General features: G+C 40.4%; 1 protein-coding gene across 4 annotated transcripts in view; it reads left to right on the top strand.

The window, feature by feature from the left end:
- Positions 1–15,853, top strand: part of rptor (regulatory associated protein of MTOR, complex 1) — a 215,479-nt gene that overhangs the window by 98,631 nt on the left and 100,995 nt on the right. For all 4 annotated transcript variants that reach the window (XM_088342559.1, XM_088342558.1, XM_088342555.1 and 1 more), the window contains exons 15-19: positions 3,492–3,566; positions 6,971–7,036; positions 10,280–10,471; positions 13,135–13,275; positions 14,081–14,201. In XM_088342559.1, the coding sequence (XP_088198685.1) occupies positions 3,492–3,566; positions 6,971–7,036; positions 10,280–10,471; positions 13,135–13,275; positions 14,081–14,201 (595 nt within the window). The remainder of the gene's footprint in view (positions 1–3,491; positions 3,567–6,970; positions 7,037–10,279; positions 10,472–13,134; positions 13,276–14,080; positions 14,202–15,853) is intronic.

Below are 15,853 nucleotides of genomic sequence, written 5' to 3'. Positions count from 1 at the left end.
GGATGCCGTTAAGCTGAAGAAGGAGTCTTATCGGGCCTTCCTGGCCTATGGGACTCTGGAAGCAGCTGGCAGGTATCAGCTGGCCAAGCGGAATGCGGCTTTGGCGGTTGCCGAGGCAAAAACTCGGGCATGGGAGGAGTTTGGCGAGGCCATGGAAGCCGACTTCCGAACGGCTTCGAGGAAATTCTGGTCCACCATCCGACGTCTTAGGGGGGGGGAGCGGTTTGCCATCGACACTGTGTATAGTGCCGATGGGGCGCTGCTGACCTCGACCCGGGACGTTGTGAATCGGTGGGCGGAGTACTTCGAAGACCTCCTCAATGCCACCGGCACGTCTTCCTCTGGGGAAGCAGAGCCTGAGGACTCTGGGTTGGGCTCTCGTATCACTGGGGTTGAAGTCACCGAGGTTGTCAAAAAACTCCTCGGTGGCAGGGCCCCGGGGGTCGATGAGATCCGCCCGGACTTCATTAAGGCTCTGGATGATGTGGGCGTGTCATGGTTGACGCGCCTCTGCAACATCGCGTGGACATCGGGGACAGTGCCTCTGGACTGGCAGACTGGGGTGGTGATTCCCGTCTTTAAGAAGGGGGACCGGAGAGTGTGTTCCAACTACAGGGGAATCACACTTCTCAGCCTCCCTGGTAAGGTCTATTCAGGGGTACTGGAGAGGAGGGTCCGCCAGGAAGTCGAATCTCGGATTCAGGAGGAACAGTGTGGTTTTCGTCCTGGCCGTGGAACACTGGACCAGCTCTATACACTCTTCAGGGTCTTTGAGGGTGCATGGGAGTTTGCCTGTCCGGTCTACATGTGTTTTGTGGACTTGGAGAAGGCATTCGACCGTGTTCCTCGGGAGGCCCTGTGGGGGGTGCTTCGGGAGTATGGGGTACCGCACAGTCTTATCCGGGCTGTGCAGTCCCTGTATGCCCGGTGCCAGAGTCTGGTCCGCATTGCCGGCACTAAGTCGGATTCGTTCCCGGTGAGGGTTGGGCTCCGCCAGGGCTGCCCTTTGTCACCGATTCTGTTCATAACTTTTATGGACAGAATTTCTAGGCGCAGCCTTGGCGGGGATAGAGTCCGGTTTGGGGGCCTCAGCATTGCGTCACTGCTTTTTGCAGATGACGTGGTGCTGTTGGCTTCCTCAGGCCGTGATCTTCAGCTCTCGCTGGAGCGATTCGCAGCCGAGTGTGAAGCGGCCGGCATGGGGATCAGCACCTCCAAGTCCGAGGCCATGGTTCTCAGTCGGAAAAGGGTGGTATGCTCCCTCCGGGTCGGGGAGGAGGTCTTGCCCCAAGTGGAGGAGTTCAAGTATCTTGGGGTCTTGTTCACGAGTGAGGGTAGGATGGAACGGGAGATCGACAGACGGGTCGGTGCAGCGTCTGCCGTCATTCGGACCCTGTACCGGTCTGTCGTGGTGAAGAGGGAGCTGAGCCGAAAGGCAAAGCTCTCGATCTACCAGTCGATCTACGTTCCTACCCTCACCTATGGTCATGAACTTTGGGTCATGACCGAAATAACTCGATCCCGGATACAAGTGGCTGAAATGAGTTTCCTCCGCAGGGTGGCTGGGTTCTCCCTTAGAGATAGGGTGAGAAGCTCAGTCATCCGGGAGGAACTCGGTGTAGAGCCACTGCTCCTCCGCGTTGAGAGGAGCCAGTTGAGATGGCTCGGGCATCTAATAAGGATGCCTCCTGGACGCCTCCCTCGAGAGGTGTTCCGGGTATGTCCCATCGCCAGGAGGCCCCGGGGGCGGCCAAGGACACGTTGGAGAGACTATGTCTCTCGGCTGGCTTGGGAACGCCTCGGTGTCCCGTCGGATGAGCTGGAGGAGGTGGCTGGGGATAGGGACGTCTGGGCTTCCCTTTTAACGCTGCTGCCCCCGCGACCCGACCTCGGATAAGCGGAAGACAATGGATGGATGGATGGATATATTTACTGCGCTTTTAGCAGCCAGAGAGAGTATTTGGTTTGGATTTATTTAAAAAAAAAATCATAACTCTTGTTAGAAATATCCTTGCTTCTTTTTGACATATTCATGAATAAATGACAGACAGGATTAATTCATCCAATGGGCCAGGTTTGACCCGCGGTTCGTGTGTTTGACGTGACTGTCCTAGCGTTTTTGACACAATCGATCAGACCTGGCCCAACCATCTTTGAAATCTGTAGTTCATAATGAGTTATGAACACAACTTTCAGACTAGCTTTGTATGTTTGTTGGAAATGTAAACCAAAAAATATGCATCTTCTTTCAAAGCACTAAGTTAAGTGTTTGCTAGAGTTTGGGTTTTTGTAGCCACGTCTGTCTGTGGATCAGTTTTCATGCAACTTCAGGGTTTCAGACAAACTTTCTTTTTTTGTACTGGGAGTGGGTGTATCAACTTTCATAGCAAATGTTCACATCTCTTCTTATGTTCTTGCTGGAGCAGTAATCTCGGTCATAACACGCTGAGCGATGCACTCTATTTGACACAGTGTTGAGTGACAGTTGTGTTTTATTTATTTATTATCAAATACTTGTTCCCAAAAATCATGCAACCAACATTTTTCTGATCTAAAAATGCCATTGTTGTTTTGGTGCAAGTAGTTAATGCAAAAGTGCACCTATTATTCTACCGTAATTTATACCCCTGTAGCGGTAAGATCGGGCCTAAAAAAAATCTGCGCATCTTTTACCCCAACACTGGGCAGGAAAATTCATTTGGCTTTAGTGACATGGATTTAAACTGATAGTTTGGTGAGCAGTTTCTTTATCTAAATAATTATTTGAGTAAAAGTAAGTAGATGCTGTTTCGATCTTCCAAAAAAGAGCAAAATAAACTAAAATAGAATAAAACTGCAAGATAGAAGCCTGACCGACCGGACTTAATGATTGACATTTTAAGCTCGAACCTGGGCCTAAGCTCTAACCTCTACCCTGTTGGCAATCTACAGTTGAGAGTATTCTTACACTGTAAGTGGTCTTTAAAAGGACAATGTGCATTATTTAGCACCTCCTATTGGTTAAAAAAACTTCAGTTGTTCAAAAAAACAATATTGATTTAATTAATAAATGACATCTAATGATTTATCACATAAATGTGCATTTTTATAAATTGTATAACATGAGCGTCCACTTAAAGGAACTGACATAATTCCCCGTCGTCTTACTGTTACGGGTACCCAAGTAAACTGTTTTGATCTCTTTGAGTGTTTGTAGTTCTTATTCTTGTGATTTTCATCACTCGTTTTTTGGTTGCAATACACTAAATAGTCAAATAGTACACATTGTCCCTTTAAATGAATTTTAGACATTGATTTTGTATTGCTTGATTTCAAAATATGAATTCTACAACTCTCTCTGATTTTTGAAAACATATCTTTAGTTACCTAATTATCAAACAGGTTTGTTCTGGATATTTGCTGAGATTACAAAATCTCGCCAATAATCTATATATGGGCTGTTTGAAATTTTAACTGTATCTAATCTCTTTTTCTCCACATGCTGTTTAAAGTCCTGTCAAGCGGACCTGGTCAAAGACAACGGTCACAAGTACTTCCTCTCTGTTTTGGCTGATAGCTACATGCCAGTGAGTACTTCTGTGATATCAATTCTGATAAAGGTATTCGTTGTTCAAAAATGGTACTGTATTTTTCGCACTATACAGCGCACCCGTTACAAGGCGTAACCCCCAAAATTAAGTAAATTGTCATATATTCTCATATATAAGTTGCACTGAACTATAAGGGCATGATTTGAAACTTGGGCTATGGAAAACGTGCATAATCTTTGCACAATTTATACACTTACACGGTGTGGATCAGTGGTTGGCAACCTATTGCATTAACTGGTGGTATGGGAGCGCACGGCAAAATAATAATGATTTTTTTTTTGTTTTTGTTTTTTGTTTTTTTAAAGCGCATTTACCTGAAATTTAATTTTCAGGTGCACGCCAGTGTTCATTTTACCTCTGAAAAGTGATAGGTACCGGGGGACTCGCATGCTCAAAAATCTATGGGTCCCAACAGAGATCTATGGGTCCCCAAAATTTAGTCTTATCGAGGTTGAAATTGTAAATTGGCGACAAATATATAATATAAATTCATATATTCATTCAGTTTTAATCATCACAGTTTATTGGTAATACAAATCAGTTATCACTTCAAGATTTTTCAGTTCACAAAAATATTTTACATCATACAAAATAATATTGCTGAAATAATTATATTAATCTATATTCTTTTGTTTATTTGCTTTCATCGAATCGTTGGCTTCAACACACTAGTTTTCCTTGCCTCTGCGATCTTCCGAAGAATTTATCTGCCGTTTTTTCCTGCCGGAATTATTGCCGTTGTTATCACTTTCTGCATTATGTTTCGACTTATTACTGACACTGAAGAAATTACCAATTTTGTGTTGATTTTCACCTAATACTTACTGTTTTTTCGGAGGAATACTCATACCTGTCAACCTCCACGGCTCCATGCACTTACAAACTGTCATATTTTCCCTTACAAAATACAAAAAAATCTTACACCATATTCTTTTTCAAACGTGTTTATGTAGTTTAACATGTTATATTGTACATGTGTTTCCTTATATCATTTATTGTTAATGAACATTTTGTTGTGAGACAATGAGTTGCTCGACATGAATGAGGTTTATTATAAAAAAAAGTTAGAAATGAAGTAGTTTGGACTTTCACTGTAGAACGAAAAAATACATGCAAATATAATTAAGTAGAATTATACATTTTCTTAATCAAATTATGAATTGATTTTCTGCATTAAATTATTGTTGGTAATATACTGATTAAAGGGATAACCACAAACCCGTCTTTTTTCATTTTCTTCTTTTATACTTCCTTTTTTCTTAACTTCTTTATACAACATCATAATTCGTAATATAATGCATCAAAGCAAGTGAGCCGTTTGAGAGCCGGCTCTCTTTAATGAGTTGAGCCGGAAATCCGGTTCTCTAAAAAGAGACGGACCTCCACCACAACAATGACGTAATCTTGTTTTCCGAGATCAGCGTGCAGACGAAAACTCAAACCGCGAGACGAAAAACAACAATGGCGTAACTGCCTGACGAAAAGTTGAGTGCAGTAAATCTTTGTTAAAAAAAAAAAAAAAGTATTAGGTAATAATGACAATTTTGTGTCAAAAAAGTTGCGTCCTGGTGACGCACGTTAATTTGACACAATGCGTCCCCAGCAAAATGTATGCGTCTAGGACGCAGGGACGCAGGCAAACGAGAACACTGTATTTATATATATAATGTATATGTATATATGTATTTGTATATATATATATATATATATATATATATATATATATATATATATGTATATATATATACTGGACTGTCTCAGAAAATTAGAATATTGTCATAAAGTTCTTTATTTTCTGTAATGCTATTAAAAAAACTAAAATGTCATACATTCTGGATTCATTACACATCAACTGAACTATTTCAAGCCTTTTATTATTTGAATATTGCTGATTTTGGCTTACAGCTGAAAAAAACTCAATCTCAAAATATTAGAATACTTCCTCAGACCAAGTAAAAAAATAATTTTATAACAGCAAAACTAAATCAAACATTTGAAAATGTCCATTGATGCACTCAGTACTTGGTTGGGAATCCTTTTGCACGGATTACTGCATCAATCCGGCGTGGCATGGAGGCAATCAGCCTGTGGCATTGCTGAGGCGTTATTGATGCCCAGGATGCTTCGATAGCGGCCTTCAGCTCATTTGCATTTGTAGTTCTGGTGTCTTTCATCTTCTTCTTAACTATACCCCACAAATTCTCGATGGGGTTCAGGTCAGGGGAATTAGCAGGCCAATCAAGGACAGTGATGCCATGGTCAGTGCACCAGTTACTGGTGGTTTTGGCACTGTGGGCAGGTGCCAGATCATGCTGGAAAATGAAATCCTCATCTCCATAGAGCTTTTCAGCAGATGGAAGCATGTAGTGCTCTAAAATCTCTTGGTACACAGTTGCATTTACTCTGGACTTGATGAAACACAGTGGACCAACACCAGCAGCTGACATGGCTCCCCAAACCATTGCTGACTGTGGGAACTTCACACTTGATTTCAAGCAACTTGGATTTTGCTCCTCTCCAGCCTTTCTCCAGACTCTGGCGCCTTGACTTCCAAATGAAATGCAAAACTTGCTTTCGTCTGAAAAGAGGACTTTGGACCACTCTGCAACTGTCCAGTGCTTCTTTTCCATAGCCCAAGTCAGACGCTTCTTCCGTTGTCTTGAGTTCAGAAGTGGCTTGACCATGGGAATACGGCTATTGTAGCCCATTTCCCGGACACGTCTGTGAACTGTGGCTTTTGATACCTGGACTCCAGCTTCAGCCCACTGTCTTTGAAGCTCCCCCAAATTCTGGAAGCGGCTCTTCTTCACAATTTTGTTAAGGCTGCGGTCATCTCTCTTGGTTGTTCAGCGTTTCCGGCCACATTTTTCCCTTCCAACAGACTTTTTGTGGATATGCTTTGAAACTGCACTCTGTAAACAGCCTGCTCTTTGAGAAATTTCTTTTTGTGTCTTACCCTCCTGATAGAGGGTATCAATGATGGTCCTCTGGACAGCAGACAGATCAGCAGTCTTCCCCATACTTGTGATTTAGTTTACTGAATCAAGCTGAGTGTTTTTAAGGCTCAGGAAACCCTCGCACGGTGTTTCGAGTTAATTAGATGATTCAGGTGATTAGTTGAATAGCCTACTTGTATACTTTTTCATGATATTCTAATATTTTGAGATAGGATTTTTGAGTTTTCTTAAGCTGTAAGCCAAATTCAGCAATATTCAAATAATAAAAGGCTTGAAATAGTTCAGTTGATGTGTAATAAATCCAGAATGTATGACATTTTTCTTTTTTTAATTGCATTACAGAAAATAAAGAACTTTATCACAATATTCTAATTTTCTGAGACAGTCCAGTATATAATGTTATTTTATTTTTTTACTCTGTAGGCTGAGCATCGGACCATGGCCGTCTTCATCTTGGCTGTCATTGTAAACAGCTACAGCACAGGACAGGTAAAAATGCATGGATGCTTGATATTGACACTGATGATTAAGAGATACATTTTCAAACTGAGCTGTGAAGATCGAAACTAAAAACAAAATTTGCTATGTTACTTAAGTAGAATAAGAAAATGTACTCGAAAATCTATGTCCGTACGGTTTTAAATTCCTTCTCTTCCAACACACTTAATCAAATGAACTTTGTAAAAGCCTGATAATGATGCTGATCATATAACCCCCCAGTCAACAACTACTCCCCCCCACACACACACCCACACAAAAAGTGGCCACCCCCCTTTGTTCACTGTGCTCTATTTTCTGCAGCATTTTTTGTGTGTAGTTATGAATGTTATTTCACTCGTTTAATTTGTAAACGCGAAATGTGAGCGCTTGCTAGGAAACACTAATTTTCCTCCATATTCCTATGTACTTAATGCCCTTACCGCTCTCCCGGCCTATAAATAATAGATGATCTCCAGCATAGCAGCAAAAATCTCTTCCCAAATGGAAGCTCTATTCATCTTTCTCACATTCAACAACTGTGCCCACAACTGCAGTGTCGCCGTTGCCAATATGTCATTGATAACTAACGTCCAAAAAGTCGTCTGTGGAATTCTGCAATAAGTTAGCATATTAATATATCCATCGGTCTGTTTATCCTCAGTAGGGTCGCGGGGGTGCTGGAGCCCATCTCAGCTGTCTTCGGGCAGTGGGCAGGGGACACCCTGAACTGGTTGCCAGCCAGTCGCAGGGCACACAGGGACAGACAATTTGCTCGCTCATTCATACTTATGGACAATTTGGACCGGCCAATTAACCTGACATGCATGTTTTTGGAATGTGGGAGGAAACCGAGTGCCCGGAGGAAACCCACTGGGAGAACATGCAAACTCCACACAGGAGGTCCGATCTCTTGACCTCAGAACTGTGTACCGTGCTGCAGTTCTCATATATTTTAATGAATTATCAGGTTTTCCAAACTTTCAGAACCTTAGCTTTTTAACAGTAATTGTAAGCTTTTTTATATAGCCCCCTGAGATCAGGATGGGCATACTTTTTGTTTCGTGGGACAATTGGGTTAAGAATAGAATAGAATATGCCTTTATTGTCATTGTTACAACATGGGATATGCTGTGACAACGAAATTGGACGACTCCAGTTCCACATTTACAGTGAGGATAAGGAAACAAAGAACTAACTGTCTTTGTTGTAAGTAGGCTTTGTTTTCCTTCGGAGGGGGGGTGATGAGGGGGGTGAGGGACAGACAAACAAACAAACAAACATTTTTGCAAGTGAGCCAGGCAAGGGAAAATAAAAATAGCTGATTGATGAAATTAATTTCTTGTAAATGCCTAAACAGTCTTAAATTTCATCAATACAGGAGGAGAAAAAAAAGTTTCCTCATTTGAATTTACATGCACAAGTTATTTTTCATATATTTATTTATAATGGGACCATTTATTCCAGCGTATAAATTAGTGTATTTATTTATAAATAGAAACTTTTATTAAAATTGATCAAAGCAACGTAATATGCGTAGGAAAAATACTTCATTTCGATTGTTCTCGATTGTTCTCAGCTCAGGGATGCTGCTGGAAATGTGAATTTCCCTTCGGGGATGAACAAAGTATCTATCTATCTATCTATCTATCTATCTATCTATCTATCTATCTATCTATCTAAATTTTCAAGAAAGCTTACATTTCAGAGAATGGATAAGGAATACCAGTAATGTCTGATTATGTGGGGGAGCAAAACTCTACCCAAAAAAATGGCAAGCCTGTATTGCCCAAGACTCACATGAAGTGGTGCCCCATCAACCCTGGCTGTTAAGGGATCCGTCAATAATATATCTCTATTTTTAAGCACTAAATTTGATCAATCTCAGTGAAAAACTCAAAATGCCAAAGGGCTAGTTCAGTTGTTATATTAAACATGATGAATACTGACGCTGCCCTACTTACGAACGAGATGGGTCCCGGATGATTGTTTGTAAGTTGAATTTGTAAGTTGCTTCAGTGCTATATTTTGTATGAAATGTATGTTTCAGGCTTGTATAAGTAACCTGTATGGTTTTGTACTAAAAAAATAAAAATGTAATCAAATAATATGCTCTGTAAAGATAAATAAAGTTCAGTGTAACTTACTTTTGGAAGATAAGATTCAAGAGGTCCTCCTCTGTGTTAGAGAGTGGCCAAAAATGAGAGATCCAACCATTTTCTAAACCGCATCAATCTTTCTTGTTCCACCTTCATTTTAAAAGAAACATCTCGCCTCTTCTTTACACTTTACACCAACCATATTCAATGGATGCATGAGATATTAAACAATAAAAATGTCAAAGTTCTTAGCGCGCTGGAGATGGAATAGACATAGTATAGACAGTATAGAATGTTTATGCACGAACTAGGAAGACGATGCGGATTTTTTTTTCTTCCGGTTGGATGCTGGGAGACCTCTCCCAGCGACACACCCGGTAGCGGCGGAAAGAAGCACTACACTAATGTCCTGTACTCAGAAAGAGGTACACACAATACAAAACTAACTGGATATTTTTCGATATCCCGAAAAAAAAAGGTTCATATCTACCGTTTATCGTAAGTCGAATGGTCGTAAGTAGTGGAGCGTATGTACCCTGTTAAACAAAATCAATAAATGATTAAAATATAACAAGTACCAAAAAAAATGTAGCCAGCTATTTGAATGTTGGCCCCGAGCCCAATGAAAAATATAGTTCTTCTGGGGCCACACAAAATAAATCTGCGGATAAGAAATTGACACATTGGTTAGCCAATGAAATGACCTTAAAAAATGTATGCAATTTTTACATCGGTAAACCCAACCTGGAATCCATTTATACATGCGATTATCAAACACAAGTGTGCACAATCAGGATTGTAATTTTAGGCAAATTTTACAGGATTTGTCAAGGGGTTACATCACAAAAAAAGCGGCTTCACATGCTCAGTCAAGGAGGAAGTGGCTTACTTCATTCTGGCCATTACTGTCGTTCTAAGCAATTAGCTTTTGCCCCCCCAATAATAAGAGGCTCTTCCTGGTCAAGTGAATAAATGCTCTCCGTGCAAAGCTCATGAACATTTTCTCTGCAGGACTGTGTGAGTAGTTTGTAGGTACGTGTTGACTTTTTGACTAATGAGTGTTGAGAGTTCAAGAGGGGGATTTTGTGCGCTGTTTAAGATTCATCCAGTCAGTGCAGACCTCATACGTAATCAGCCAGCATTCTCCCCTCCACAGGAGGCCTGTCTGCAAGGGAACCTGATTGCAAACTGCCTGGAGCAGCTTTCGGACCCCCACCCACTTCTACGCCAATGGGTAGCCATCTGCCTCGGTCGCATCTGGCAGAACTTCGACCCAGCCCGCTGGTGCGGAGTCCGTGATAGCGCGCATGAGAAACTCTACATCTTGTTGTCTGATCCAATCCCTGAGGTGAGACTTTGATCCAGCTGCACTCATAAATTTAAAATTTGTGATGCTGACGGGATTTGGAAACAAGAACTTTTACAAATAAGGACGTGAAGTAGAATTTTGATGATTTTTTTCACCATTCGTTTGCTATTACAGAGGTCAAACGTTTCCTGTAGTTTTTCACCAGGTTTGCACACACTGCAGGAGGGATCCTGGCTCACTCCTCCACGCAGTTCTTTTTTAGATCAGACAGATTACTGGGCTGTCGCTGAGAAACACAGGGAATCTCAAAATACACTGCCCCAGTCATCCTCTCTTTAATGCAGTGCACTTGTAAACGAACAGGTCTGTCAGGGTCAGAATTCTAGATGATACACAGATGTTATTTGCAGCTGTATCACACAAATACATTGTTAAAAAAATCATGCATTGTGATTTTTGGATTTTTCTTTTTAGTTCATCACAGTGGACATGCATCTACGATGAAAATGTTAGATCCCTCCATGATCTCTAAGTGGGAGAGATGGGAAAATAGCAGGGTGTTCAAATACTTGTTTTCTTAACTCTAAATATATATATATATATATATATATATATATCATCTCATCAGCTGCACCGCTTATCCTCAGTAGGGTCGCGGGGGTGCTGGAGCCCATCCCAGCAATCATCGGGCAGTGGGCAGGGGGCACCCTGAACTGGTTGCCAGCCAATCGCAGGGCACACAGGGACAGACAACTCACTCGCTCAGTCACACCTGGGGACAATTTGGACCGGCCAATTCACTTGAAATGCATGTTTTTGGAACGTGGGAGGAAACCGGAGTGCCCGGAGGAAACCCACGCAAGCACCGGGAGAACATACAAACTCTGGACAGGAAGTCTGGAGCTGGATTTGAACCCACGCACGAGGTTCCCATGACATGAACTGTGCCGCACAAGCACTAACCACTGCGCCGCCGTGCTGCCCATATATATATATATATATATATATATATATATATATATATATATATATACAGTGTTCATTTTATCTCTGAAAAGTGATGGGTCCCGGGGACTCGCATGCTCAAAAATATATGGGTCCCAACAGAGATCTATGAGTCCCTAAAAATTTGTGTTATTGAGGTTGAAATTGTAACCTATATGTATATATATATATATATATATATATATATATATACACCGTATTTTCCGCACTATAAGGCGCACCCTGAGAAAATAGTTTTTGGTCCTATTTTTGACATACATAAGACGCACCGGATTATAAGGCGCTACAATTGGAACGTCGACAAAACAGTCAGATAGTTCAGTCCAACTTATTACCCCCTTAACATTCCGAAAGCTTGCAAAGACGCAAATACGTGTCGAGAACACGTGCGGATGCGGTGTCCATACGATGTCACTCAAATGCATCGTTCCATCATTCGGAAGGTTAAAGTCTTGGGATTCAAGAAATGCCAACCATTCCTTAATATCTATTTTCTTTTTCGCTCGCAACTTTACTGTGCATATGACAATAAACACTTGGAATTGAGTTTAATTTAAAAATAGACACTCCATTCCATCCATTATCTGCACCGCTTATCACAGAAACATCGAGTTCAGTCTGAAACAAGATACAGGGACAATATAAAATCCGGAGTAGCTCACCGAAGTTGTTGTGTTCATAATAATGTGCAGCCAATGTCCTCTTATATCCGTGAGGGTAGTAAATCCAGGAGAATACAATATTTACAAATACAGAATAGAAAAAAATGCTTTCTCTATGCCGTCAGCCACATGCTATACACATTCATCTTTTTTGGCCAATTGCGGCTTTGTTTCGCCGTTTAAGCCAATGCCAGCCTGTAAATGATAAAAAGGATCCGCCCCTTGACCTCCGAATAACTTTAGCCAATAATGATCGATTCAAATGATGATTGACACATCTTTTTCGGCCAATTGCAGGCTTTGTTTGCCGTTCAAGCCAATGCCAGCCTGTAAATGATAAAAAGGATCCGCCCCTTGACCTGACCAAATGATGATTGACACATTGGTTAGCCAATGAAACGCCGGTAAATAAATCCCAGCATACACCGCGTACTACTTGGCGTTCGGGGGAAAATCTAGTCAGCGGCTGCAAGTTAGTTGGAAAACTTTGCAATTTTAAAATTGATCCATAAATAAGGCGCACTGTATTATAAGGCGCACTGTATTATAAGGCGCATGGTCAGCTTTTGAAAAAAATAAAGGCTTTTAGGTGCGCCTTATAGTGCGGAAAATACGGTATGTATATGTGTATCTATATATAATTATATATATATTTATATATATGTATAGGCAGCACGGCGGCGCAGTGGTTAGCGCGTGTGCGGCACAGTTCTAAGGTCTCAGGAACCTCCTGTGTGGGTTCAAATCCAGCTACCAGACTTCCTGTGCGGGGTTTGTATGTTCTCTCCGTGCTTGCGTGGGTTCCCTCCGGGCACTCCGGTTTCCTGTATATATATATATATATATATATATATATATATATATATATATATATAATAGCTTTCATGGCTCTTTGAGGGAAAATTTCCCAAGCCCTGGCCCAAAAAGTGCTGACTTGACATTTCATTTGTTTTCGATGACATGTGCACTAATGCTGAGCTAATCAAATGTAGTGCTAGTTGAAGGCTTCAAGGATCAATAACTGCATTGCTCCAGGTGAGGTGTGCGGCTGTCTTTGCTCTGGGGACATTTGTTGGAAACTCTGCCGAGAGGACGGACCATTCTACCACCATCGACCACAACGTGGCCATGATGCTTGCTCAGCTCATCAACGATGGCAGCCCTGTCGTCCGCAAGGTCAGCCCATACATAAACGTCTACATGTGTCTGCACACAGTTTGGATTGAATATCATTTCAAACTCTAGTTTCTTCAGTTCACTACATTAAAGCATTCCACTATTATCATTTTTTCCGCGCAAAATAAAATAATTAGATAAAGATAAAATGTAACAATTTTGAGAATTCATAATAAAATAAACAAATCACTGTTCAGTAAATAATTTGTACTCTCCGTCTCCCCCCTTTCTATCTCTCTCCCTCTCTCTCTTTCTCTACTCATGTTTTCCTCTCACAGTCTTTCTCTTTCTTTTTTGTTCTCACTTTCTGTCTATCACATTTTCTGTCTTCCCTTGTCACTTTCTCTTGGTCAGTTTCTCTGTCTCTGTTACTTTCTCTGTCTGTCTTTTTTTCTCTTTCTGTCTCTTTGACACTCTTTCTTTCCCTCTTCTTTCTTTTTCTTTCTCTCACATTTTCTCTTTCTCTCTTTTAGTTTTTTTTTACCTTTACTCAAGTAATTATTCGGATGACTACTTTTTCTCTTCTACTAGAGTAATATTCTGAAGTAACAGTACTTGAGTAAACATTAAACTTTCTTACTTAGGACGCAAGTATCCCACGGGCCACAAGTTTGAGGCCCCTGACGTGAACACATCAAATGTATTTGAAATGTTCATCTACTTGCCAGTCTTTTAAAATATATTACGCTACATAAACCTTATGTATTTTTACTTAATTATATGAATACATAAAATATCTTAAAATACAATATATAGAAAACTTTGGGAACATGAAATATTAATTTTGTTGTTGTATTGTTCGCAGGAGTTGGTCGTTGCATTAAGTCATCTGGTTGTCCAATATGAAAGCAACTTTTGTACCGTTGCTCTTCAGTTTATGGAGGAGGAGAAGAATTATACAGTGCCCTCACCAGCCAACACTTCAGGTACACACACCTTTGCTTCATGCAGAAAAGTTTTCAAAATAGTTTACAACACACATACTCTTCTTTTTCTTCATGCAAACCTGACTATTCCTTTTATGTACTATAGTATTCTAAACGGAACTAGTATTGACAAAATAACTGAATTTGCCATTTATGACTGCCAGAGCAACTGTTTGTCAATTTGCTTAGGTTTGCATTTAAGGTTTGGCATAGTTTTTGTTTTATTGTGCTTGCATTTATTGGGAGTGCCAGGCATTTTACAAAAGAGAATATATTGGTGCTAGCTGATTTTGTTTGATCTTCCAAGGCCGGCGGATAATTTTGTCTCTGCTATATAAACACAGAAACAACCAAATGAAATAATTAATCCTCTTTCACCAAAAATAAAGTTTGGTTCCAACTTATTCAATTTTTGCAGGAATCCTATATAGAAAAATATAAACTGCATTTTTCAATAATTATTCATACACTGTAAGTACACAGGATAACTTTAAATGTAAATGTGCAGGTGGTCTACACAATCTCTTTCAGTGTATTAGCGATTGAAAGGTCAAGAAAGAAAAGATGAAGATCGATGTAGACATCTGCTAAATTGTCTGGAGTAGAGTTTAAATCAAGTGTTTCAAATAGCCGTCCTGAAAGCAAACATTACCTGTTGAAAATGTGACGACATATGACCTCTAGTGACTATATCACTCATTTTGATAGTCCTTTTTTAAAGCGACAGCTGTTATGGAGATCGCTGACACAATGTGCCATTGTATCAGCAAATAGAAGGCATATAACGGTACATAAGATTTGATGCATCGTCGGTCTTATCACCTAGTGCAGCTGCCTGTTTGATCCTGCAGTAATAGATAAACTTGAACTAACACCATAGAAAATATGTTAGGTCATAGGCTGTATATCTTAGCATGTAAAGCTTTTTCCAGAGTAGGATTGGTGGTAAAAGAAAAGAGCAGGGTTTTTACAAATTTGTCGGATGTCACTTCAAATTACAATAATGTTGATGCAATATGTGGTGTATTATCCGCACTATAGGGCACACCGGATTAAATGATGTAACCCCAGAAACTATAAGGCGCATAAAACTGAGAACAATAAGAGCTACTGAAAATTTGTGTTGAACCGTTGGGAACTTAAGATATATATTGATGCAATGATTGATCAGTCATAATTGTCGCTGACCATAATCGCAAAACATTGTGGATTGAATCCAAATAGTGGCGGTGAGGGCGTCGAGACTCGACAAATAGACAATCAGTGTTATGGACAACATTCGAGACAGCTTTACATCTTTTTCTATTATCACATTAGTTTTAGTTACAGTTCCAGCAACACTGATTTGCTGAGTGCATTCTGATGGGTTAAACAGTCTCTCCAGTTAAAAAAGCTTGTATAGTATTTTGTTGAAAAACTTTGTTTTCTTGTGGAGAAGCAGAGAGATTGTTTAACTGTTCAGATTGCACTGAAAATGAAAATCAGTGTTCATTGCACAATGAGTGAAATAGTGTGATAATGATATAAGCTCAAATGCCTTGTTGCTTACGATTTTTAGGGAATTGGATCAGCGATGTTTATTGATCGTCTCTGCTCATTGTACACTCATTGCTCAAAAACCAATATGCAGTTAAATATTATAAATAAAACCA

This window comes from Urocampus carinirostris, chromosome 8 (assembly GCF_059441175.1).
Source record: "Urocampus carinirostris isolate Australia breed hairy pipefish chromosome 8, RoL_Ucar_1.0, whole genome shotgun sequence".
Classification (NCBI taxonomy): Eukaryota; Metazoa; Chordata; class Actinopteri; order Syngnathiformes; family Syngnathidae; genus Urocampus; species Urocampus carinirostris.
Note: the sequence above shows the minus strand (reverse complement) of the source record. Positions and strands in the feature narration are given on the sequence as shown.